This window comes from Meles meles, chromosome 3 (genome assembly GCF_922984935.1).
Source record: "Meles meles chromosome 3, mMelMel3.1 paternal haplotype, whole genome shotgun sequence".
Lineage (NCBI taxonomy): Eukaryota > Metazoa > Chordata > Mammalia > Carnivora > Mustelidae > Meles > Meles meles.
In genome coordinates this window covers 113,367,397-113,394,968 of record NC_060068.1, presented here as the reverse complement: position 1 = coordinate 113,394,968, position 27,572 = coordinate 113,367,397, and the positions used below count along the sequence as shown (strand labels likewise).

At 36.1% G+C, this 27,572-nt stretch overlaps 1 protein-coding gene and 1 pseudogene across 2 annotated transcripts in view; both read right to left on the bottom strand.

Moving 5' to 3' along the window:
- Nucleotides 1-27,572, bottom strand: part of FNIP1 (folliculin interacting protein 1) — a 156,346-nt gene that overhangs the window by 44,683 nt on the left and 84,091 nt on the right. The window contains exons 6-11 of one of the 2 annotated variants that reach the window (XM_046000279.1): nucleotides 25,513-25,604; nucleotides 19,144-19,227; nucleotides 17,892-17,963; nucleotides 11,772-11,907; nucleotides 9,552-9,753; nucleotides 5,611-5,696 (exon numbers count right to left, since the gene is read on the bottom strand). In XM_046000279.1, coding sequence (XP_045856235.1) covers nucleotides 5,611-5,696; nucleotides 9,552-9,753; nucleotides 11,772-11,907; nucleotides 17,892-17,963; nucleotides 19,144-19,227; nucleotides 25,513-25,604 — 672 coding nt within the window. The remainder of the gene's footprint in view (nucleotides 1-5,610; nucleotides 5,697-9,551; nucleotides 9,754-11,771; nucleotides 11,908-17,891; nucleotides 17,964-19,143; nucleotides 19,228-25,512; nucleotides 25,605-27,572) is intronic. The other variant, XM_046000280.1, reaches the window with a different exon arrangement.
- On the bottom strand, nucleotides 16,395-16,545 carry LOC123939468 (annotated as a pseudogene).

Below are 27,572 nucleotides of genomic sequence, written 5' to 3'. Positions count from 1 at the left end.
AGGATTGCAAGTATACCTAGCATTGTAATAGTATAGGTTTGGTAATTTTTCTCCTTGAAAACAGTTTAAGCTGGTAATTCCCAAACAGACTGTGAAATAAAAATGCAAGGCTCTAGACCTCTAGGAGTTTGGGAAACAGTTTTCACTATGTTTGCCCGGTTATTAGCTCAGCACCATATTTTTCTTTGTAATCAGTGGTATTTAATATAAATTTAACTTCCAAACAAAATCAATTTTTTTAACTAAACGGAAGTATTCCAATTCTATTTCAATTCAGTGTACTCTTACATAAAAATACTGATTAAAAAATATCTGAACTTCCAATTCTAGCCAAAATGTAAAGAGCCTGGAAGTCATCTCATCACTTCACTCCTCAAAAGAAAAAGGCTGAACAAACTGAAAATCAATGACTTTTCTTAGCTACATCACAGAATTGAGGTCGGAGGATAAAACATCACCCCAAAAACTAAACAAGAATCATAGCTAAGACCACCTTTCCTGAAGCAAATGCTTCTGTAACTGGTAGGCCAATAACTGGTAGGAACATTTAAAAAGTAACTGAAGAATTTGGTGGCACAATGAATATGAACTACCACTGAATGATTAAAAATCTCCTTGGGTATCAGTCTTAGGAAGACGGCCACACTTTAAGGGAGTACCATCAGATTTCCACAATGAGGATCAAAGAAACATCCTTTTGTGTTTCAGATAGGGAGGAATTCTAACAATTTTTAAGTGCACCGAGGGCATTCTCCTCTCCAAACAAACATCTGCTCTCCAAGAGTCCAAGTCCAACTATACCAGCATCTTATCTGACCTAAGAAATGGGCATTTAGACAACTCAATCATTACTGGCCTTCCACACTCATCTATCAGGAGCAAAATAAAGACCAAGAAATGCTTCTGAAGGTCAAGATCCAGGAATTCAAGCTCATTAAAAAAAAACTATGATTTAATCACAAGCTTATAGAATACTTCCTCCCCCATGCCCAACACCTCACCACCCGACCATTTTAACAAAATACTGCTAAAAGACAATAAATAAAAACACAGTCTGAAGAGAAAAAGCATCAAAATCAAACAGATCTAAGACACAGATTTTTATTATTATCAGATAAGGAAATAACTATGATTGCTATGTAAATGGCTCTAAATGTATAGCTCTAAATATACTAAATAAAAAAAGTAAATTAACATGTAAGACCATATAAGCAATGTAAGCAAAGACATGGAAATATTTTTTTTTTTTTTTATTTATGTATTTGACAGAGAGAGATCACAAGTAGGCAGAAAGGCAGGCAGAGAGAGAGTGAGAGGGAAGCAGGCTCCCTGTGGAGCAGAGAGCCCGATGCGGGACTCGATCCCAGGCCCCTGAGATCATGACCTGAGCCGAAGGCAGCGGCTTAAACCACTGAGCCACCCAGGCGCCCAATTTAATAAAATTTGTGGTATGGAACAAAAGCAGTGCATATAGGGTAATTTACAGAACTTATTGCATATATTCAAGAAGAAGAAACATCTGAAAACAATAATCTCAGCTTTAATTTTGGGAAACAAGAGAAAGATGAGCAATATAAACCTAAAGCAAGTAGAAGAAAAGAAGTACTAAAAATTAGATCAGGAATCACCGGAATTGAAAAGAGAATACCAACAGATTAAAAGTCAACAAGACTAAACCTAATTCTTTGAAAAGATAAATAAAAGTAATAAACTTCTATCCAACATAAGCAAGAAAAAAGAGAAATGACACAAATTACTAACACAGGAAATGAAAGATGGGTCATCACTACTAATTCATGAACAATTACAGGATAATTAAACAAAAATAAACTATGGCCACCAATTTATTGACTCTAATGGTCCCTAAAATAACGTACAAGGGAGGGGCGCCTGGGTGGCTCAGCTGGTTGAGAGTTGTACTCTTGATTTTGGCTCAAGTCACAGTATCAGGGTTGTGAGATCAGGCCCCTGTTGAAGGGCTCTGTGCTGGGCATAGGGATTACTTAAGACCTCTCCCTTTACACCCCCACCCTGAACTGCTCATGCTCTATTTAAAAAAAAAAAAAGGAAAGGATAGGAGATGATAGGAGAGGAAGAGGGGAAGGAGGGGAGGAAAGAAAGAGAATAGGGGAGAGGAGGGGAAGCAGGGAGGGGATGGGGAAGGGGTAGGGGAAGGGGATGGAAGAAAAAACCAACACCCAAAACTCTGCTGGAATTAACGAGCAATTACAGCAAGGTCACAGTTAAGGTTACTATACAAAGGTCAGGGACACATGGATGGACCTAGAGATTGTTACGCTAAGTGAAATAAATCAGAAAAGTATACATGATTTCACTTATAGGTAGAATCTAAAACAAAACAAAATAAATGAACAGACAGAAAGAAACTCATAAATAGAGAATAAACTGATGCTTGCCACAGAGGATCATGCGGGGAGATGGGTGAAATACATGAAGTGGTTAAGAAGTGCCAATTTAAAGTTACAAAATAAAAAAGTCACAAAAATGAAAAGTACAGCATAGGAGTATAGCCAATAATATTGTTGATAGCACTGATGTGACTACCTTATCATGGTGAACACTGAGTAATATGTAGAACTGTCATATCATGATGATGTACACATGAAACTAATATAATACTGTATGTCAACTATACTTCAAAAAATACATACACATATATACAAAAGTTCACTGCTTTCTTATATGAACGAACAGTTGAAATTTGAAATTATAAACACAGTATAATTTATGTTAATACCAAAAAACCCTCACCCTGAAATACTTGGGTAATAATCTTTAAAAATGTACAAGATCTGGGGCATCTGGTTGGCTCAGTCAGTTAAGTGCCCAATTCATGATTCTGGCTCCGGTCATGAGATCAAACCCTGTGTCGTGTCAGGGTAGGCACTGGGCGTGGAGTATGCTTTAGATTCTCTCTTTTCCTCTGCCCCTCTCCCCTCCCCATCAAAAGTATAAGATCTATAGAAAAAAAAGAAAGAACACCTAAATAAATGGAGAGATATTCCATGTTCATGTATAGGAAGACTCTATTGCTAAGATGCCACTTTTTCCCAATATGACCTAGAAATTCAATACAATCTCAATCAAAATCACAGCGAGTTATTTTGCGGATATCAACAAAATGATTCTAAAGTTTATATGAAGAGGCAAAAAGATGCATAATAACCAACATAAAATGAAGGGAAAGAACAGAGTTGGAGGGCTCCTATTACCTAACTTTAAGAACTACTATGGGGCGCCTGGCCAGCTCAAATGGTTAAGTGTCCAACTCTTGATTTCGGATCAGGTCATGTTCTCAGTCAGGGTCGTGAGATGGAGCCCCGCGTCCAGCTCAGGGCTCAGCACACAGTCAGCTTGAGATTCTCTCAATCCCTCTCCCCCTTACACCCCCAATTATGTGCACATATGGCATATGTGTGCGTGTGCTCTCTCTTTAAAATAAAATAAATAAATCTTTTTAAAAAAATTGTTCTAAATTCCATCTAGAAATGCTGAGGGAATATATTTTTAATTTCCATATACTTCATCTATAAGAAACATTTATTACAATGTTTTAATTATAAACAGCACCTGAAATATAACAATTTGAATTTTTTTAATTTTTTAATTAACATATAATTATTAGACCCAGGGGTACAGGTCTGTGAATCATCAGGTTTACACACTTCACAGCACTCATCATAGCACATACCCTACCCAATGTCCATAACCCCACCACCCTCTCCCTCTCCCGCCCCCGCAACCCTCAGTTTGTTTTGTGAGATTAAGAGTCTCTTATGGTTTGTCTCCCTCCTGATCCCATCTTGTTTCATTTATTCTTTTCCTACCCCCCAAACCCCCCATGTTGCATCTCCACTTCCTCATATCACGGAGGTCATATGATAGTTTTCTCCGAACAATCTGAATTCTTAAGGTACAGGTATGAATAAATAAAATTAGGAATAATTCTACATATAATTCATATATAAAGAGCAATGATGCCAATGAACTGAAGAAACACACTGATTAAAAATACTATAGTACTGAATTAGTATTCAATGTATGTAGTTTCAGTGTTGCAAGATGAAAAAGTTCTGGAGTTTTGTAATAAAATTTAAAACTATTGAACTGTACACTTAAAAATGGTTAAGACGTTAAATTCAATGTTATGTGGGTTTTTTTACAACTATAAAAAAATTTTAATACTTCATTACAGTATTTGTTAGTATGCTTCATTCAGTAACGTAGGACAGGCCTGAAGTTAACATGCTAAAATATAAAAATAGCAGAAACATCAGGTCCAATATAATTTGCATTTGTGCAAATTATTTCCTTCCAAGACCAAAAAAGAAAAACTGATTTCTCGAATTTGTTTTTCTATTACCCCTCATCACTGAGTTTACTGAACAAAAATGGAAGATTTTAAAGCTTACTTTTAATGCCTTTATCCTAAAAATTATAGTAAATAAAAGGTAAATGACTAGTAAATTTTTTTTTTAAGATTTTATTTATTTGACAGAGATCACAAGTAGGCAGAGAGGCAGGCAGAGAGAGAGAGGAAGTGAAGCAGGCTCCCTGCTGAGCAGAGAGCCCGATGTGGGGCTCGATCCCAGGACCCTGAGATCATGACCTGAGCCGAAGGCAGAAGCTCTAACCCACTGAGCCACCCAGGCGCCCCATGACTAGTAAATTTTATCTTTCTCAATAATTGAGTCCAGTGGATAATTATTAAACAACAGACACAAAGTAAACGTTTTCAACTTAAATAAATTAAAAACATTATAAAATACTCCATATTGGTTGGGTTATTTTCACCATGCAATTTCCATTTAATACTTTTCTATAATTCAATTTCAAAAATCACACAGAACATTACTGAAGCAATAAAGTCTCTCATTTTGAGAGAAGTTAAAAAAAAAAAAAAAGACACCAGATTTACTTCCACTGTGGTTTACTCTAACGTAGTATGAGGAAAATAAAAAACAAGCAAAGTTGAAAACAAACACAGGTTTTCCCTTACTGTCAAATTTACTAAACAGACTACTCCTTAGTCTTCTCCATTAACAAAAGATGTATGTGTATCCGTGTGTGTCTGAGTGTCTGGTTATGTATGACATGCCTAAAGTTTCATCATTACAATCCTGAAATAGCACAAGCTAAAACAGGCTCTAACTTCAAAATGTAATAGTCCACTTAAACCAACAATCTAGGAGATCTCTGCCCCAATATGGGACCACAACAAATACGTAGCCAGTATTTCTAAAAATGAGACATAAACTACTGGTAATAATAAACCTTAAGTGGTAGACTTAACCCAAGAGAGAGGACAAAGCATGTTTCTGGGGAACAAGGGTCTCCCTCCTCTAGTCGTATTTGTTTCTGTAATGCTTTGGTACTAAAAACCATGCCCCTGATGAATCCCAAGTATGCTTGAATCCCTAAAACAAGTGATACTTAATAACAGAAGCCAGTGGCCTTGTGAATTATACCTTCCCTCGTCCATGGGACCAAGAAATTTAAGGAATTTTATCAGAAAACCCTAAAGAAAATAAATCTTCCTGTGTACACTACTAGAGAACTCCAAATTATGAAAAGCTAGAGAATATGTACCTGAATTCATTTAGGGCATCAACTATTCGATTATATGCCAAACTCCTCTGATTGGCATCAGCTGATCTCCGGCTCATTTTCATAGCCTTGGAAGCAATGAAACAGTTAATTCTTACACTGATCACAAGCAAAAAATGGGAGAAAAAAAGTGAAGGACAAAATCACTTATTTCCACAACACTCTACCATCATGTAAAGAAGGTACATACACTTACAGAGGCTTTCTTTTTTACACCTTTGATCATTAACAGTTATAACAAAATTCAAATTTTTCAAATGTTAAATCTCTTACTGAAATTGTCAAATGGCAGAATACTAACATTTAAAAAAACTGATGTTAACAGTTTCTGGGTTACATAAAACTACCATTTTCTGTTTTGTTTTTTTTAAAACATACAGAACAAGATACAATAACTCAGTAACAATGGCATTTTCATCTAGCATTTTCACAGAAAATAGCTCGTTAAGTAAACCTTTTTAAAAATCTAAAACATCAGGATTCTACTGAAAAGAATCTCAAGTTATTAGTAATATTTCCTTTATTAAAAAACATATTTAGCCAAGGTTGAGAGGCTTTGCTTTAGACAGACAAAAAGTGGATCAGGATTAGGATGTGAATGTCAAAAAGAACTTTTTTTAGACATTTTAAAGAGAATGGACTTCTGCATTACTTATGTAATTAAAAATCAATTTAAAAAATTTTAAACATATATTTCAGAGGTCAGACTACATTAAGGCCAGAAATCATGTTCATGCACATCTAAAAGCTTCATAAGGTAATCGTGAAACTTTATGTTTTCATAAACTGTTGAGATTCCCAATTTATTTAAAAAAAAAAGGAGTGAATATTCTTTAGCTAGAACTAAACACTAATCTTAACTTTATCAGCAGTAAAAATGTACAATTACAGTATAGATCTCAAAAGGTGGCACAAGCTTCAAAATAATTCCCAAGGTACTGACAAACAAAATTCATATATTTTCATTAAAAAAACAAACAAACAAATAAATGATACTGTCAAAACTGACCCTAAAAGAAAACCTCTCTGGATGGTCCACTGTTTACAATATTCTATCACTAATTAACAGCTACAGAACTTTTAAAATTAAGTTCTGTTTATTTATATAAAGATATTCATTAAGCTTCATCTTTCAGCTATAGTAAGAAAATGAGATTTTAAACTTGCTGAACAAATACTGAAACAACTATAAGGACTGCAATGTAGGCTTTTAGGTTATAAAATGGTCAAAGCATTAAAACATGTAAAAAGTAACCTATAATGAGTTCTATACTGCCTGAATATTTCAAGTTTTATACAAAACTTCAAACCATCAATCCCAGTCAAATGAACTCAAAATGTCAGTTCATTCGCAGCTAAATATTATGTGTATTGGCTTTGGCAACATTGATTACAAAAAGGGACAGCTCCCAACTGAAGAAAATGTCACCAAGGTCTAACTTCTGAAAAAAGCAAAAATGACCTTACTCATTTGTTCAAGTAAAGATGTACTGCTAGTGATCTATTTGTCCTCTGACGATTTAATGTGAATAACAAACATCAGTGTACTCTCTAGAGGCAGATGAGACTTAGTCACTGCTGGGTTACTGAAATGCATCCTGTTTTCAAGACCATTCTAATTGGTCTTCCTCTCCCTAGCCTTCTGAATTCTACTCTCTTCAAAAAAACATACTGCTAAATTAATCTTCCGAAAGCACAATTTGGAGACGGCTTTAACAACAAAGTCAAAACTTCTGGCTAGCATTCTAGATTCTTTGTGGTCTGGTTCTCATTAATTCTGTCAACCATACCACCCACTACCCCTTTTCTATCCTTTCCCTTCTGTATACTGTCAACGGGATTAAGAATTTAGTTATTCCCAATGATTCGTTAATTTAACTTCCTGGATCTCTTAAAGATAGCAGGGAAACTTCACCACGGTATTAATTACAGTGCAGTTATAATTATGAAAGAGTAAAAATGACTTAATAGAAAAACTTACTTACCTTGAGGAAATCCTCTCAAATATATTTAAGAACAATTTACAACGACATGAGAAGTATATATGTTACAATGATAAGTTTTTAAAAATAGGCACATAATTAAAATAATATGGACATAGAACAATCCCAATCAAGTAAAAATAAAATATACATAAAAAAGGCCTGGGAAGACTTTAAGCAAAATGTTCAAAGCTTTAAGTTTAAAAAATCCTACATATCCTTTAAGATCCAGTCCAAATGTGACATCTTCTCAAAACGAAGTCCTCTTCTTTTCCTACGAGCTTGTCTTTTTTAGTTATTCTTATGTTCTTTCTTATATTCATAATTTTCTTACTTGTATATAAATTTATCATATCCACTATCAGCAGCATGTGACAAAACTATCACTCTTACATTCTTAAATCTTTCCCTTCATTTGGCTCCCCTCAAAAAAGTATTCTATCTTGTTTTTCCTATTACTTGAACGTCCAATTCCATTCCTCTATGCAGTTCTTTCTCAACTCTTCAAATTTTAACTGCTGAAATGCTCCACAGATCAAGTGTAGGATCTCTCCTTTCTTCTATTCCTCAGTTGCATGTCTTTAAATACCTGTCTAGCCTGTCTAGCCTGGTAGACTGTCTAGCCTGGTCTCCTAAACTCTTGACTCATATAACCTCTTAGATGTCCATGAGGCCTTTCAAACAAATACCTGACTTTCCTCCACCCAACCTGTTCCATCTTACTACTGGCAACTCCATCCTTTTTACTGCTCAAGTGAAAAATCTCAAGCCAACCTGTATTGTTCTCTTTCTCATACATGCCAATTGAGTCCATCAACTAATCTCATTAGCTCTATTTTCAAAACATATCCAGAATCCAACCACTACTCATCAATTCTATCACCTAATTGGTTTGAGTATCCACTGGATCTCTCACGGGATCACTCCAACAGTCTCCTATTTTGTTCCCATAGCATCCACCTTTGCCTCTAGAAGTCTATTCTTCACGGGCAGTAGGAGTGAGCCTCATAAATACTGTCATTCCTCTGCTTGAAACTCTCCAGTGGTTTCCCATCTTAAGAGTAAATGCCAGTGCCCTTACAATGGTATCCTAAAAGTCTGTACATATCTGAAGTTACTTCTAAACCAGCCACTTTGGCCTCCTTACTTTGCTCAAGCACCAGGGTTACTCCTGACACAGGCCTTTGCCCCTGCTTAGAAAGTTCTTCCCTCACATAGTTGCATCTCATTTCTTCCATATCTCTGGATCAAATGTCATTGTATCAGGAACCGTCATGACTAGGCAACAAAAATCAGAATATCTCCATCCAGCATTTCTTATAAACCCATTTTATTTTTCTCCACAACATTTATTATCATCAAAAATCATATATTTGGGGCACCTGGGTGGCTTAACTGGTTAAGTGTCTAACTCTTGATTTTGGCTCAGGTCATGATTTCAGGGTCATGAGACAGAGCCCTGCATGAGGCTGTGTGCTGGATGTGGAGCCTGCTTAACATTCTCTCTCTCCCTCTTCCTCTGCCTCTCTCTTTGCTTGTGCATGCATGCTCTCTATCTCTCTCAAAAAAAAAAAAGAAAAAAAGTAAAAATACTCATAAAATAAAACTTATATATTCATTTATTTTTTTGCTGCCTCATGAAGTCTAGAGTGTTGCTTTTTTCCCCATATTACCTACACTTGCTAGAATAGTGCTTGCCACATTACAGGCCCTCAGACATTTATTGAATGAATAGATGAATGACTTTGTAACATATATTAGGCAGTAAGCTCCCTGAAAAGAGCTAAAGTCTATCTTGCATCTCCAGAGCACTTTGTAGGGTACTTGCAACTGTGGCTGTTAATTTTTCTGCCAAATGAATAAACATAATACTAAATAAGGAGAATAAGATTCAGAGGAAAATAAAGGACATAAACAAACCAATAACATGACCGTGCTTACCTGTTCTATTGCACTCTTTAGTTTGTTCATGTGGCTTTCAAAGAGAGGAAAATGTGAAAAAAAGAATTCATTAAATTTGTTATTTTCATCTTCATCTTTGGATAAAGAAAAGATTACCCCAATTGCAATCTTCTTTTTTCTCACAATTCCTGGGTTAGGGCCACAGCTTTCATCTGACAGATTAAAGCTTTCTTCTATAGACCTTAAAAATAAATGTTTATTTTAAATTAAAAAAATACAAAAATAATTAAATTCATAGTTTGAGTCCTTGCTAATTAAATGTAGACTATCTTTTTCTGTTTTATCAAGTAAATCTAAAAATGCATATCAAGTGTTATCTCATTTAGAAATCTACTGGCTTTTCTTTCATACTCACATTTTTATAAGAAATTTTAACAGAGGGTCAGACTGGGAACATTTTTGTTCAATTAGAAGTCACTAAAAAAAGTAGATAACTTCCAATTCATAACCAACCTAAAATGCCTGAATTTTTAGGTTTATAACTAAGTCTGATATAATTCACTGTTCTATGATCTACTTATGTCTCTCCTTTTGATTACAGAAATAATAAAAAAAATCAAGGACTAAAGGGAGTAAGTAAAAGAGGAAACAAGAAGCTTCATTATCTATAGCTGCTTAACGTAGACTAAAAAAAAGATCTTTCAAGAATGAATGAACTTGCCTAATTACAAACATGAAAAACTAAAATATCAAAACATGCAGTACATTAATCAAACACCTAAATAGAAGGGTTAAAACTATAAAACTTTTAGGAAAAAACATTGGGTAAAAGCTTTAAGATACTGAACTTGGCAATGACTTCCTGGATATGACACTCAAAAGTACAGATAACAAAAGAAATAAACTGCACTACATAAAATTAAAACTGCTGTGTACAAAGGACACTGTCAACAGAATGAAAAGACTACCCATGGAATGGGAAAAAATACAGGCAAGCATACGTCTGATAAAGGATTAGTATCTAGAATACGTAAGGAACTCCTATACTTCAACAAAAAAAACTAAATAAAAAATGGGCACAACACTTGTAACAGACATTTCTCCAAAAGACAGACACACAGCCAATAAGCACATAAAAACATACTCAATATCACTAGCTATTAGTGAAACACAAATCAAAACCACAATGAGATACCACTTCCTACACATCAGGACGGCTATTATCAAAAAAACAGAAAATGACTATTGGAAAGAATGTGGAGAAGTTAGAATTCTGTGCATTTCTGATAAGAATGTAAAAATGGAACAGCCACTGTAGAAAACAGTATGGAATTTTTGCAAAAATTTAACCTATCTCCCAGCAATTCCACATCTGGGTATATTCCCAAAAAGAGTGAAAGGAGGAACTCAAATAGGGTATTTGTATACCCATGTTCATATCAGCATTATTTGCAAAAGCCAAAAGGTGGAAGTAATCCAGTTAGCAACAATCGCACCTCAGATAAACCTCATTGGCTATAATACTGTCACTGCTCAAAGCTAGGTGAAAGCAATCCAAATGTCCATTAACAGACAAGTGGATAAGTAAAGTGTGATATATACACACGATGGAGTATTAATCAGTCCTAAAAAGGGATAAAATCCTAATACATGCAACAACACAGATGAACCATGAAGACATGCTAACTGAAATAAGCTACATGTAAAAGGATAAATATTGTATGATCCCATTTATGTGAGGTTTGTAGAGAATTCTCAAATTCAGAGAGACAAAAAATAATATTTTGAATGGTGGATGCCAGGAGCCAAGGGTAGGGAGGAATGGGGAGTTACTGCTTAATGGGTACAGCTTCAATATGGGGAAATAAAAAAGTTCGGGACATGAACAGTGATGATGGTTAAAGGTACTTAAAATGCCACTGAACTATACACTAATATCAGTTAAAACTACCAATAATTTAACAAATGGAATACATTTTAAAAGTTTCAAGACTTAAAATAAACAAAATACAAGCCCAGACTCTAAAAAGAACCATTTAGAATTGTGTTTAAGGAACTATTCAGGGCGCCTGGGTGGCTCAGTTGGTTGGGCGACTGCCTTCAGCTCAGGTCATGATCCTGGAGCCCCAGGACTGAGTCCCCGCTCTCATGCTCTCTCTTTCTCTCATTCTCTCTCTCAAATACACAAATAAAATCTTTTTTTTTTTTTTTTTTAATAAGGAACTATTCAATTTTATTATAGTGAAGGTTCCAACTTACCATCTAGGAAATACCCCATTCTCCAAGCTTGTTGTTTGGCTACGTCGCCAACGTCGCTGGTAACTGCTGGCACAACTTCGGGTAAGTGAGGAGTTTGGAGAGGGAAATGGTGTAATAAGCAAGCTGCTCAGAGATGCTGTCAGGTCAAAATAAAAACAAGTATAATGTAAACATTTAAAAATACATCAATAATAACTAAGCATAAGATAATTTTTTTAAGATTTTATTTATTTATTTGAGAGACATAGCGAGAGATAGCATAAGCAGGGGGAGGGAAAAAGTGAAAGGAGGAAGCAGGCTTCCTGCTTGGTAGGGAGCATGACACGGGGTTTGATCCCAGAACCCTGGGACCATGACCTAAGCTGAAGGCAGAAACTTAACCAACTGAGCCACTCAGGGGCCCCAAGATAAATTTCTTTTTAACAAATTTAATAGTAGTGATTCAAATTTTTCATTTTGCTTCATGAACTTCTAAAATTTCCATTTTAAAAAAATAACATCATCGTTGGAGCAAAGTCCCAGAGCAGAAAATTCATATATTAATAATGCATTGGAGGGGTGCCTGGGTGGCTCAGTGGGTTAAAGCCTCTGCTTTCGGCTCAGGTCATGATCCCAGGGTCCTGGGATCGAGCCCCGCATCGGGCTCTCTGCACAGCAGGGAGCCTGCTTCCTCCTCTCTCTCTCTGCCTGCTTCTCTGCCTACTTGTGTTCGCTGTCTGTCAAATAAATAAATAAATAAATAAATCTTTAAAAAAAAAAAAATAATGCATTGGAAAGAGACTCTGAGACATTCCCCTTTTTATAGTCTTACTCCCACCCCTACTTCAGAAGAAAGGGCTAATTTGAAACAAGGATTATTTCTTCAGCCATGAGACTGTCCTCTAGCTTAGCTGGACACTTAGTGATTAAATTAAAAGAAGTATGATGTGATTCAGGTTTTTAAAATTATTTTACCTTTTTGAGGTTTGTATTTAAATTCCAGTTAGTTAATATACAGTATAATATTAGTTTCAAGTGGACAATATAGTGATTCAGCAGTTCCACACAATATCCCTTGCTCATCACAACAAGTGCATGCCTTAATTCCCATCCCCTATTTAACCCATTCTCTCATTCACCTCCCTTCTGGTAACTATCAGTTTCTGTAGTTAAGAGTCTGTTTCTTGGTTTGCTTTTCTCTAATTTTTTCTCCCTTGGTCATTTGTTTTGTTTTCTTAAATTCTACATATGAGTGAAATCGTAAGTGTTTATCTTGCTCACAGTGACTTATTTCCCTTAGCTCAATACTCTGCACAACCATCTATGCTGTTGCAAATAGAAGACTTTATTCTTTTTTATGCCTTAGTAATATTCCACTATATAAATATACCAAATCTTCCTTTATCTACTCATCAGTTGATGGATACTGGGGCTGTTTCTATAATTTGGCTGTTGTAAATAATGCTACTATAAACATACATTTAAACTGCATAAATGTGCATGTGTCACTCTGAACTAATATTTTTATATTCTTTGGGTAAATAGTACTATAATTATTGGACTGATGTGATTCCTTTTAATGCAGCAGCTAGATTTTAAGAACAAAAGTTCTGAATGTCATTTGAAGATGTCATTTAAAAGCACGTCATCTTGTATCTGTCACAATGGCTAAAATCAAAACAACAAGAAATAACAAGTGTTGAAAGGATATGAAGAGAAAGGACCCTCATGTGTTGGTGGAAATACAAACTGGTACAGCCACTTACGTTCCTCAAAAAACTATAAAGAGAAATACCATATGATTCACTAATTCCACTACTGGGTATTTACACAAAGAAAACAAAAACAGTAATCTAAAAAGATACATGCACTCCTAAGTTTACTGCAGCATTATTTACAAGAGCCAAGATATGTAAGCAATCTAAGTGTCCACTGATAGATGAAGCAATAAAGAAGATGTATACATATTACCCAATCATAAAATAGAATGAGATACTGCCATCTGAGACAACATGGATGGACCCAGAAGGTATAATGCTAAGTGCAGTAAGTCAGAGAGAGAAAGACAAATACCGTATGCTTTCACTTATATGTGTAATCTAAAAAACAGAAGAAACAAACAAAAAGCAGAAAGAGACCCATTAACACAGAGAAAAACTGATGGTTGCCAGAGAGAAAAGGGTTAGATGGGAAGGGAAAAATGGGTGAGGGGGAGTGGGAGATACAAGCTTCCAGCAATGAAATGAATAAATCACAGGGATAAAAAGGACAGATTAGGGATGAGTCAGTGGTACTGTAATATTGTTGTAATAAAAATGCAGATGGGAGCTACATTTGTGGTAAGCAAAGCATAACATATAGAGTTGTCAAATTCCTATGTTGTACATCTAAAACAGATGTAACACAGTGTGTTACAACTGTATTTACAACTATACTTCAATAAAAAGAATAAAAGTATCACTGACACTTGAACATGGGTTTGAAATGTGCAGGGCTACTTAACATATGTCTGGGGTTTTTGTTCGATAAATACAGTATAGAATTACAAATCATTTTTCTTTATGATTTCTTTTTTTTTTTAAGATTTTATTTATTTATTTGACAAAACAGAGATCACAAGTAGGCAGAGAGGCAGGCAGAGAGAAAGGAGGAAGCAGGCTCCCGGCTGAGCGGAAAGCCCTATGCAGGGCTTGATCCCAGGACCCTGCGACTCTGAGCCAAAGGCAGAGGCTTTAACCCACTGAGCCACCAAGGACCCTTCTTTATGATTTTCTTAACCACATTTTTCTCTATGTTATTGTAAAAATATAGTATACAATACATATAACATATAAAATGTATGTTAATTGACTGTTCATATTATCAGTAAGGCTTCCAGTCAACAGCAGGCTATTAGTAGTTGAGTTTTTAGGAAGTCAAAAGTTATGTACAGATTTTTTGCAGGGGGAAAGGAAGTTTGCACCCCTCACCAACACATTATTCAAGAGTTAACTATACTGATGAATTGCTTCTGCATAGGTAGTCAAGCCTGTGAATGTTTAGCCCCTTTCAATAACAGTCATGACTATACCTACTAAGCTCCAAAAACAGGTTAGATTGCTCCAGAGAGTAAGCGGTGACAGACACATTCCAATAGAACCCATTATGATTATAATTGCTGCAATCCCTCAACTGTGAGGGTTATGCTCTTCCCAAAAACCCCCTCTCCAGAAACTTTTTCTTGCCTGGAATGTCAAAAGCTACAACCCTTTGTTTCTCCTTAGACTAGGAATCCTCTCCTTCTCTGGACAGAAAGCGAAAGACATTAAGGGCTTGCTTTTCTCTGGCTATATTTTAAATTCCCATTTTCATAATTACAATCACATACTGAAAATTTGTAAGGCAATCAAAAACAGGGAACCACATCAGATGGTATATTACTTTTGGATATCAGGAGTGAAAACTAACAGACTCACTATGAAGATCTGTTCATTTCAAGTCTCACTAACAAATCCAACAATAATGGGAAAAGCTTTATGTGCCATACAACTATCTGGATCATCACTGAATTAATTCTAAACTACTTCCTTGAAAAGACCACATTTTTATTAGTATTATAAGTAAGTGTTGTAAAAGTCTACGACTGGATATGTATAACTAACCTGGGAATGCTTCAGTGAAAAATCAAAGATGTTAATCTAAATTTGGAAAAAAATCTATGTGTTACCAGAGTCCGGTATTAAAAATAACCCTACTGGAAAAAGAAGAAAATACACAATTAATTTAAAAGGTGTTATGTGAAGTTATGGCTTGAAAAAGCCTTACAGATCAATCTGATGAGGGAACAGAAGGCTGGCTGAGGACAAAGCAAAAGCTGACACCCTGCAACCTTCCCCTACCCCCACTTCTGCATGGGACATATATAATATTCTTTAGGAATTTCCCAACTACCTTAATGTTAATCCCTTGCTAAGAAGGGAAAAAGGATCTTAGCAATGGCAAAGCCTCTGGTATAGGTATCTTGTAGGTCTTCTTTAGCATATCAAAGTTCTTTTGAAACCTCCCTTTTTCCTTACCTCCCCCAACCCCATCATATATAACCTGCCACCCATCACAACCCTGGAGCAGCAGCTCTTTCTGCCCACAGGTCCTGACCCTATGCTTTAATAAACCACCATTTTGCACCAAAGATGTCTCAAGAATTCTTTTTGGTCATCAACTCTGGACTCTACCCTACTGAACCTCACCTATATTCTAACAGTTCATCAAATTCAGCCAGGGCCGTCAATTTATAGCTAAAGAAAATGAAGTACAGATACTAATTTATCACCTCCAAAACCTTGGATAAAATAATAAGAACTAAATTCCTGTCACAGAAAAGAAAACTAAATCTCTAGATTACACAGAGGCAATGAGTGTTAGAAATATATGCTAGAGGGGCGCCTGCATGGCTCAGTGGATTAAGCGCTGCCTTCGGCTCAGGTCATGATCTCAGGGTCCTGGGATCGAGCCCCGCATCAGGCTCTCTGCTCCGCAGGGAGCCTGCTTCCTCCTCTCTCTCTGCCCGCCTCTCTGCCTACTTGTGATCTCTCTCTCTGTCAAATAGATAAATAAATAAATAAATAAATAAATAATTTTTTAAAAAAAGAAATATACGCTAGATTAGTTCCTAAGAACAAAAATTTAAAAATTCAATTAGAAAAGAAGTTGAGATTATTTAAAAGATCAGATTTTTCATATTAGCAATAATCATGCTTTGGATAAGCCACGCCTCAGATAAGCCTCATTGTCTATGATACTGCCACTGCACAAAGCTAAGATTTTTCATATCAGAATAGTTCTTAACTCTATCTGTCCATCAGAATGAGGTATTGAGTTTTTCATTTTGTTTTGTTTTCAACTATAGTTGCATAAGCCTTTCTCTAGGCTACACGACAGTCCCGGAGTACAGTTCAGGCATGTGAAAACTTTTTTTTTTTAACCTCTTGTTATTCTAATTGCATACCTAGGGATTACAATACTGGTAAATTTGGACTTCCCAACTATACTCAAAACTGAATTATAAACAATTTAGACAGCAGAGCCATATAACATCACAGTTCATATGGATAAACCACAATGAATAAAGTTTCTCATACCTAACAATAATGCAAGTCTAAGATACTCCTTTCATTTACGCATCTGGGCCCTGACAAATAGTTTTCCTTTTAACTGGAAAGCCTTTTCTTCCATGCCTTTGTCTGGATAACTCCTACTTACTTCTCAAAACACAACTCAAGTATTATCCCTCTATAAAGCATCACCGGCACCCTGGCCCTAGCCAAGGCTAAGTCAGGTTTCCTTTTCCTAAACCTCTCTGCACAGGTCTATCAGAACACACGACACAATGGAGGACAATTTTCCTAACTGTTCTCTCTGTAAACTCTGTGCTTCTTAAAGGTAGAATGCAAGGTTTACCTTTTTTTTCTTTCTTTAATCTCTTCCACGTTTCAGTAAAGATTTGTTAGTCTGTATTTTGGGAGCCCATACTTGAAAGCAATATCTATATCTATATCTATATATACAGCATTGATCCAAAATGCCTAAGCTTTTCTGGGCAAGAGATACTCTGACAACTTAAAACTCCAGTTAAGAGTAAGCAGCTATAGGGGCGCCTGGGTGGCTCAGTGGGTTAAACCTCTGCCTTCGGCTCAGGTCATGATCTCAGTGTCATGGGATCAAGCCCTACATCAGGCTCTCTGCTCAGCAGGGAGCCTGCTTCCTCCTCTCTCTCTCTGCCTACCTCTCTGCCTACTTGTGATCTCTCTCTGTCAAATAAATAAATAAAATCTTTAAAAAAAAAAAAAAAAAAAGAGTAAGCAGCTATAACCAAATGTGTTTTTTCTACTATTTGGGCAATCTCTTGAGCAATACTTTTTCTTATATTGGCTAAGTCTAAGCCAATGTCCATTCATCTAGGCCATTTTCCACCAGGCACATATAATAGTAAACATGAAAATTTTAATTTTAAAATACTTCTGTCATTACAATTCTCTTACAAGGCTAATATCAATACTAACAAACTGTACATGAAATTGGATGGTAAAGGAAAAAAATAAAAATCATTGTTGGATAACAGTGACCTCATAAGAAAACTAGATTAACACATGAACCTGTCATTACCAGAACGTGCTATGCCACTGTCTCTGTCCTCATTCAGCTCTCTTCCAGGCATGTCCATTGGGTTGCTGTGAACTGTGAATTAAGACAAAACTGTCAGTTAGAGCATATAATGCTATCCAGGGTGGTGCTGCTGCTTTTATGTAACAAATGAAATCATGCTCATCTCATTGCATTCCTTTATTTTTTTCAACAGCATGGCACAAACCCAACACCAAGAGCTATCACTCAGTTGAACAAGCTTTGAGATCTAGGTGAAGATTGACATATAGTATGAAAATATGATATAATATCTAAAGAAGCAAGGGATGCTAAAAGGAAAATACTCACAATATGTTACTAAATGACCAAAAAGCATGCTACTGAACTTAATAAGAATGATTCCTGGAGGTAAATAATGGGTATATAGTGGTTCACTTTACTATTCTGCCAATATTAATGTATGTTAAAAAATTCCTCAAAATAAAAATTTCAAGAAGACAGTTTGAATGGTATGATCCAAATTAAATTATGGTGTTTTTTCCAGAAAGGTTAATTCTAGCTGACATAATGGTTAATATATATTTTTTGTCCATTTTTCATATTTTTCAAATTTTCTGTAATAAATATGTATTATTCCTATCTCATATTAGCAAGGAAAGTAAATATTAATTAAAACAAGAAGTTAGATACAACTCCCTGGATATGAGGCATAAACACACTCTACAAATCATCAATTTAATGATATAAACAAATACACTCACATATGCCTTTTATGGTTGATATAATGGTGCTTGTTCATCTAAATCTTAGCTCCAAGAGAAATCATTCTTATGGAATAACACAGATCAGAAATTTTAAAACAGTAACTGAGAACATTTTCTGCAATTGGTGAACTATGAGTACACAAATGCTACTCAGCCATGGAAACAAGAGCATGTCGCATGAGAAACTCTAACTGGTATTGTTAAGAAATAATGTTCATACTAAAATGTGGTTAGGATTCTAAAGTTAAAATCATTATTTTATAATGAGATATGAAATAACAAACTGAAATTACATGAAAATGTCAATTCTACTGATAACTGAAATTTCCTGGAAAGTTTTAAGAACATACTCAGTAGAAAGGAATTAAGTTCTTACACTTGGTAAACAATGTTTTTTTAATCACACCCTCTCCAAATGCATTTATCTACTCTCTTGTTTCCACAGCTTAACTACAGATTCTAGCCACTGGAGCACACCAGCTAGTCTACCCACATAGCACATGGCAAACCTGCAAAGAAAGAGGCGCTCCTGATCAGGCGGAGCGGACCCTGCTCAGAGAATGCCCGCCTGGGGCTGCAGAACTGTGAAAGACCTACATGGCGAAAACGTAAAATACATATGAAAGAGGGCTGTCAGAGAAGCCACAAAGCGTCAGGAATAAAGGGTGAGCTTAGGCAGCACAAATGCAGACCAACAGATATGGATGGAAGCTTTTAAATTAAGTAAGAATAATTCAAGCTAGCTTCCCCTCCTTGAAACAGGACCGTTTCTCTCTGGTCATAGCTTATGTCAAACAACACTCATGCCTACTTACTAATAAATCTGTATATAATAATAAAAATAACCTTCTACTACACAAGGTAAAAGTTATTTGAAATGTTCAGTCCTTTCTAACCTAAAACAATGATTTTAAAGATTCCAAAAAGCACAGTATTATTATCTAAATAATTTGACATTTGCCAAAGAAATTTATCTTTTACAAAGTCAGGTTTTTTTTTTTAAAGGTTTTATTTATTTATTTGAGAGCCTGTGTGCAAGAGAGCAAGAGAGAGAGCGAGAGAGAGAGAGAGAGAGAGAGAGAGGAGAGAGAGAAAGCATTAACTGGGGGAGGGGGGGGAACAGAGGAAGAGGGAGAGAGAAAAGCGGACTCCCCACTAAGCAGGGAGTCTACAGCAGGGCTTCAATCCCAGGACTCTGGGACTACAACCTTAACTGAAGGCAGACACTTAAACCGACTGAATCACCCAGGTGCCCCAAAAAGTCAGTTTTAAGATTACAGCATTCTCCTGGCCCTGCAGTAAAGAGAAAACCACCTAAGTGCTTGGCTGATAAAAGAGAACACAACATATAACAAAAAGCAGAAAAAGGATCTACTGACAAATATATATGAGACTTCTATTTTCTAACCTGGTGAAGTTACAAAGTAAATAACTTTGAAAGAAACCAAAGTTCCTAAACCAATGGTCAGCCACAAAGGAAGCAGGAACACCAACACAACCCCACCAACTCCCAGCTGTCCAGGAAACATGGCTGCCACACACTGTACCAAATAAGAGTCTGAAGACCCAAAGGGGCAATATTAGAACCTGGAAGCAAGCAGTTGGGTGGCCTGCTATGCTTAATCAAGACGGCCTAAAGAGCCACCTAGGAGGTTACCTAGGTTACCTAGAATAGGGGGCTTTCAGTTTTAACAAGTGACAAATGTATTTTTCAAATTGCTGATGGATATTTTTCTATAACAAGAATTTCTAAAATTATAGAGCATTTACAGCAATCCTTCCATGTTTTAACTGTTCAGCTTCAGCTCTTTCTTCAATTCTCTCTAGCTACTTCAAAACTTATCTACTCTCTTTAAACTCCTTCTCTACCTACCTCCTTCCTTACTTTCAGGATATGACTGTCTCCCACATATGCATGTGTGTATGCAAACAGAATTCACCAGAAGGAACTCTCCTGTTTCCTTCCACCTTGTCTTCAAACTTAATCAAATTCTGTCCCACCTGCCTCTTCTTGCTAGAACTAGGAACCCACTCCTCCCTCCCATTCAAAGCCAATTCTATGTCAGCTAGGACTTTCAAAAAATCTCACTTTTCTACTTCTATCTTTAACTTTACCCTCCTTATAACCTCCTATTCCATCAACATTTAAACACAGTCAAAACCAGTGGCACCTAGGTGGCTCAATCAATTAAGCCTCTGACTCCTGATTTCAGCTCAGGTCATGATTTCAGGGCTGGGAGATCTAGCCCCGTGTCAGGCTCTGCACTGAGCATGGAGCCTCGTAAGAGTGTCTCTCTCCCTGGCCCTCCCCTCTTCTCAAAAAAATAAAGCAAAAAAAAATCATTAAACAAAGCAGTCAAAACTATTCTCTCCATATCTAATACTATATAATTCAGTAGTTCTTAAAATGTGGTCTGAAGACTCCTTTAGGGGCCTATATAAAACTGCATTTTCTTAATACACTTCAACCAAAACAACATATTACAAGAAAACGAATACAGAAGCAGATATGAGAATTAAGTTGTATTCTATTAAGCCAGAAATGAAGGAGTCTTGCAAAAATCTAAACAATGCCACTCTCCTCATTTAGTTTTTTTCATGGAAAATAGTCATTTCATGTTATTTATTTTAACATGTAAAAAGTTATTTTTTTAACAAATTAATGTTTTTAAATTTTGTTTTAATTTTTAAAACATCATCAAAAAAGGTAACCCACATAAACCAAAGCTCTCTGTGTTCCTCGGTAATTTCTAAGTATATAAAGAGATCCTGAGACCAAAAAGAATCACCACTTAAATCTTGGGGAAAAAAATGACCTCTGAATCTCTCTTCAACTCTGGCTTCTATTCTATTCTCCCCACTGAAACTGTTCATGTAGGCCACCAAAAGCCTTCCCATTGACTAATGCAGTTCATACTCTTATGTTACCTTATTATATATTTGATGCTGACTAAATTACACTTTGAACTTTTCCCCACAGTTCAGTGATTACAAACTAGGTTTTTTTTTCTTAATCCTCTTTATGTGCTTCTTTTCACCTACTCCTTCTTTCTTTAAGCCAACATTCCCAGGATTTTAGCCTCAACATTTCCTTCTCATTCTTTAACATTTCCTAGGTTACCTCATGCATTCTTACACTTTCATTTATCATTTACAAGCTAATGTTTCACAAATCCACGGGAGATACAGCTGTCTAATAAAGAATTGTGTTCTCCCTTGTATTTTATCAAGTAGTTTCTGGGAAGCTACCCAGCTAGAGATCTTATTTCTCAAATCTATATATAGGTGAAGCCATGTGATTAATTACCACTAACAGAACCTGAACAAAACTGATATATGTCATGCTCTGGCTGAGGTTGGTTATGAAATAGATGTGCCTTTTCCATACTCAATTCCTTTCTACTGGCTTTGTGCAGCTGAGCACAACCTTGGAAACCACATGATGAAGAAGGCAGAACTCCCAGAAGGAGAAAAACTGTTAATCAATGAGGAACACTCTTTCGAATTTCACGACTGGAAACAAACAAAAACAAACAAACAAAAAAAAACTCTATTGCTTTTAAATTATTTTATGTTCACTAATTTTTATGTTATTGCACCTACCACTACACCTACTAAAGAACTATAATGGATATCTTTCCTCAAATAACCAACCAATACTTCTATTCCAACATACATAAACCTAAAATTACCAATTCCTAATTTCTTCTGTTCCTTCCAATAAATGGCATCAATATCCAAGCAATTATACAACCATACAGCAAAGTGCCACACTTAAGTTCTCCTTTCTCCTCCCTTCTTCCTCTATTTACCAAGTCCTGTTCACTCTATTTCCCATAAGGAACCTCTCAACAACTCTCTGTCCTCACTGAAAGCCTTACTCTAGGTCTCCATTACCTGACATTTGGATTATCAGAAGAACCCTTCTAATACAGATCTTTTCCTCAATCCCATCAGTTCACTTGAATCCTTTCCCACTGCAATTAGAATACTCTTTTGAAGATATAAAGCTAATCTGATCATGTTTCTCTATTCTGACAACAACTCTGTGGTCACCTTCAGAATGCACCACAAAGATCTCTAGCTAAAAGGAGTATAACTGACTAAGTACCCCCAAGATGATGTATTCTGACATCTACTGGGATGTCTGTGCAAGGCCACATACCCTATAGGCTACTGTTAGCCAGTGACTCATCACAGCAGAAACAGTAAGGCAGGCACATTTTGGGAACACATGTGACATGTGACTTAAAGACTTGTCAATGGCCTTACCAAACCTTCCATGCACTGCATGGTAGGATAGGACACTTCCATTCAATCTTCTATTTGGGGTCAGGCTTGGGGTCTGACTTGGATCATTTGGGGTCAGGCTTGGATCACAATCTGATGGTTCTCTTGACCTTTACTAGATCCCTGCCTCATTTCCTCTCACACTGTCATTTCTCCTAATTTTTTTAAAGATTTTTTATTCATTTATTTGACAGAGAGAGAGATCACAAGTAAGCAGAGAGAGAGAGAGAGAAGCAGGGTCCCTGCTGAGCAGAGAGCCCAATGCAGGGCTTGATCCCAGGACCCTGAGATCATGACCTGAGCTGAAGGCAGAGGCTTTAACCCACTGAGCCACCCAGGCGTCCCCTTTTCTCCTAATATTAACCTTGCATGTTTAATCGTGTCTTGGCACCTGTTAAAAAGGTAGAGGACCAAAACTAACATACCCTCACTACTACCCAACTCCTTAATGCTTACGTTCAAATCCTCACTACAGCCCAAAGTGCCCTTTGTCATAAACCTCCTATTCACTTTTTTTTTAATTTCTTTTAACTTTATTTACTCCTATTCTTTGCTCCATCAACACTAATCTATTCATATTCTTTTCTCATGCTATCATCTCTTGCTCCTAGGTCTGTGCACACACAACTGCTTCTTCCTAGAATGTTTCTGTTGGCAAACAAAGTGTTAATCCTTCAAGGTTAGGCCTTTTATCTTCAAAAAAGTCTGGGACTCTCCAGGACTGGATTAGGTACTCTTCCTCATTTCTATCACACCATGCTCTTTAACATGTCCAAGAATTAACTGCACTCTACTATAATTGTTGTATTTCTTGTGTAATTCACACTAACTATAAATCTGTTGAGGCAGAGAGTGTGTCTGGTTTACCATTGTACCCTCAGGGCCTAGCAGAATGCTTAAGCACACACAGGTGCTCAATAAGTATTTGCTAATTAACTGGAAATGTGAAAAAAATAAGAAATGGTACTCAGATATCCTTGATTCACAATTACAAACGTGCAAGTAAAAGCCACTCATTATTTAAAGTCTGTACTTTGTTAAATGAATTTCCTATCCTGTATTAAAACACAGAAGATGAGTATATCTAGCATCCATAAGGTAATTTATTGTATTAAAATGGATTTGAATTATTTTTTTAAAGATTTTATTTATTTATTTGTCAGAGAGAGTGAGCAGAGACAGACAGAGTAGCAGACAGAGGAAGAGGGAGAAGCAGGCGCCCTGCCAAGCAAGAAGCCCAATGCGGGACTCCATCCCAAAACACTGGGATCATGACCTGAGCCGAAGGCAGCCGCTTAACCAACTGAGCCACCCAGGCATCCCTGGATTTGAATTATTAAAATAGGTTTTAATTAACATCTTGATCTTTGAAAAGTGTCAAATTATAAAGAAAAAAGATGCCACATTTTTGTGGCACATTTTTACTTTATTAAAACCAATGAAATAACTGATCATTTGAGTTACGAAAAAGCAGGAATCCTCTATTTTTCTAAAAAATGTGCAAAGTTTCTTTTTTTAAAAGACTTATCTACTTTGACAGAGAAAAAGAGCATGCAAACGGGGAGGGACAGAAAGAGAGAGAAAATCTCAAGGAGACTCACCGAGCACAGAGCCCAACGTGGGGCTTGACCTCACAACCCTGAGATCCTGACCTGAACCAAAATCAAGAGTTGGACGCTTAACCAGCTGAGCCACCCAGGCTCCCCCAAATATGCAAACTTTCTAAAGTACATGCCTGACACTGTAAGTAGCACATACTATTTGCTGTATAAATGGTTGCTCACTTGAATGAACATGAATTATAAAAAATAATAGATTACAATATGGTTCAAGTTGGAAGAAAAACTCTTTCCTAGTTATATAACTAATATTTATTAAAATCAATTTGAAATAAAAATTCTCACTAAATAAATAGAGAAATATTATCCTTGTCTAATTGCTGTTCACGTTCTGGCATGTTAGTTATTTGCATACCAGGAATATGGCCAGCATCAATTTAGTTGAGCTCTGTAGGGTAAAACAAATGATTAAAAATTTTAGGAACAGTTTGTCACTTCAGAATGTTGAACTTAAATAATAACAACAGTCAACTACCCAAATCAATAATGAAGCTGTTATTTTAATAAATCTTTAAGGGAACATAAAATTTGAATATCTGTTCATCTATCTGAATTCAGGTCACAAAAATGAGCACCATTTCAAAATTACTTTTATGGTTTGAGAGGAGAGAATGGAGAAAGTATAATACCAGTATTCTTTAGCTGAAATATTCAAAAAAGCAGGTAAGGACTTTTTTTATGAATGACAGTGCCTTTCAAAGATGCATCAAAGATAAAAACAAAAACAAACCAGATATATCTTCGGCAGATCTTTTTCAGATACAAAAAAAGTATTGTTCAAATACACAACAATTATGTTTTTCAAATAATACAAATGTTATATATACTGCCAATTTAAATTCCTTTTCCACTTCTAGTATGTCAAACTCTGCGGTCTTATTAAAAGGTCTACATTATCAAGAACGAACTGCAAATCCTTGTTTTACTGTTAACCTATTTAAAACTTGTAAAACCAAAGGAACCATTTACCTATATTTCCAAGTAGTCCATTAATAACTGTGTTATTATCAGCCTTTAATGTACTGTTGTCCTGATTGATGAATTCAAGACTGTCCTGTAACCTAAAGGGAAAAAGAAACAATAAATTGCAAATTCATTTTATGTTCTTTATAGCAATCCTTTGCATATCCCAATGAAATTTTAAGTATAAAACTGTTTGTTTTTTTTTAAAGTTTTAAGTATTCTTATTTCAGGGGCTGGCAAACTACACCTTGAGGGCTAAATCCACCCTGCTGCCTGTTCAGGGCTAAATTCACCCTGCTGCCTGTTCTTAGAAAGTTTTACTGGAACATAGCCATGCTATGTATACAGCCATGTATGTACTGTGTATGGCTGCTTTAATGCTACAATGGTAGAGCTGAGAAACCAGACATACTGAGAGCCCGCAAAGCCAAAATTTTTACTACTTAGAACTTTACAGAAAAAGGTTACTGACCCCAATTTAAATTGTAAAGCTTTCCCTTATATTTTGGACCTGAAATTATTTCCTAAACTTCAGGCAGGAATAAAAAAAAGACAAGAACAAAAATCAAGGTATCATTAGTTCACACATTATAAATGAACTGGATCACTTTTGCTAGTAAATCTTTCAAAGTAACAAAAATAAAACTACTTTATGCTTTTAGTACAAAGTATCCTTCCTAGGGATTTTAAAAACCACCAATAAAAAATTAGAAAAGATGAAGAAACTGAGAGGATCAGAGCTAGAACCAGTGATTCCATTGTAGGATCTCTAATTTCTACTTTAGTATTAAACTCTTGAAAATTAGGGGCGCCTGGGTGGCTCAGTGGGTTAAGCCTCTGTCTTCGGCTCAGGTCATGATCTCAGGGTCCTGGGATTGAGCCCCGCATCGAGCCCCGCATCGAGCCCCGCATCAGGCTCTCTGCTGAGCAGGGAGCCTGCTTCCCCCTCTCTCTCTGCCTGCCTCTCTTCCTGCTTGTGATCTCTGTCAAATAAAGAAATAAAATCTTAAAAAAAAAATCTTGAACATTAGCACTTTTAACATCACTATTTTTTAAGCATCCATAATACTGCAAAAAAATCTCTTTCCCTTTCCTTCCTTACTAAAAGAAACGTTAATAAAGAGCTATAAGTATTAAAACCTTAGCTAATGAAACCCCTGATAGGTCTTTTTGAAGCATTTTCAATTAACGGAACCTTTTGAGAATTTTTCTAGTATTGAGTAGCTTCCCTGCTACCTTCTGACTTTGGGTAACCCCACAGATTCTGGCTAGCCAGTGTTCTGACCTGGACCCTGCAGGCCATCAATGGAATCCACTAACACCTCACTTTAGCCCTAGTCCTTCATTTACCAAGTTCTGGCATGTAGCCCATGATTCTAGTATCAGGCCTGCCTTTATTTCAGCCTCACTTTTCTAATATTAGCATTAACACCCTGTGGTAGTCTTGTGCCCCACCATAGGTGACCTATGCCACTCCTGATTGCAGAGTTAATTCTACAATCTGAAAACTGAAGAGCACAATATATAGATGCTAACTCAGCATGTCACTACAAAGTGGTAAATCCATATCTCATCCTAACATGGGAATGCTGTCAAAATTTTACTTCCAGATATAGCTTCCAGAAGCAAATTAGAGAAAGAGAAAGCACATTTCCTATTCTTCAACTAAACTCAAGTGAGAAGTAATCTGAATTCCATAGAGAGAACAGCTTATTGAATAAAAAAAATATCCAACATTATGCTGCCTACAAGAGATTCAGTTCAGCTTTGAGGATATATATAAGCTCAATGTGAAGGAACAGAAAAAGATAATCCATGTAAATGGAAATTAAAAAAAGAGCAGAGATAGCTATACCTGTATCAGAAAAAAAATGGACTTCAATCCAAAAACAGTAACAAGAAACTTTAAAAATGGCCACATAATAAGAAGAGCAATTCATCAAGAAGACATAGCAAGTAACAATCACAAATACAGATGCACTCAACATCAGAGACACCTAAATATATTAAGCAAATACTAACATATGTAAAGAGACAACAATGCAATAACTAGTAAAGGACTTTAA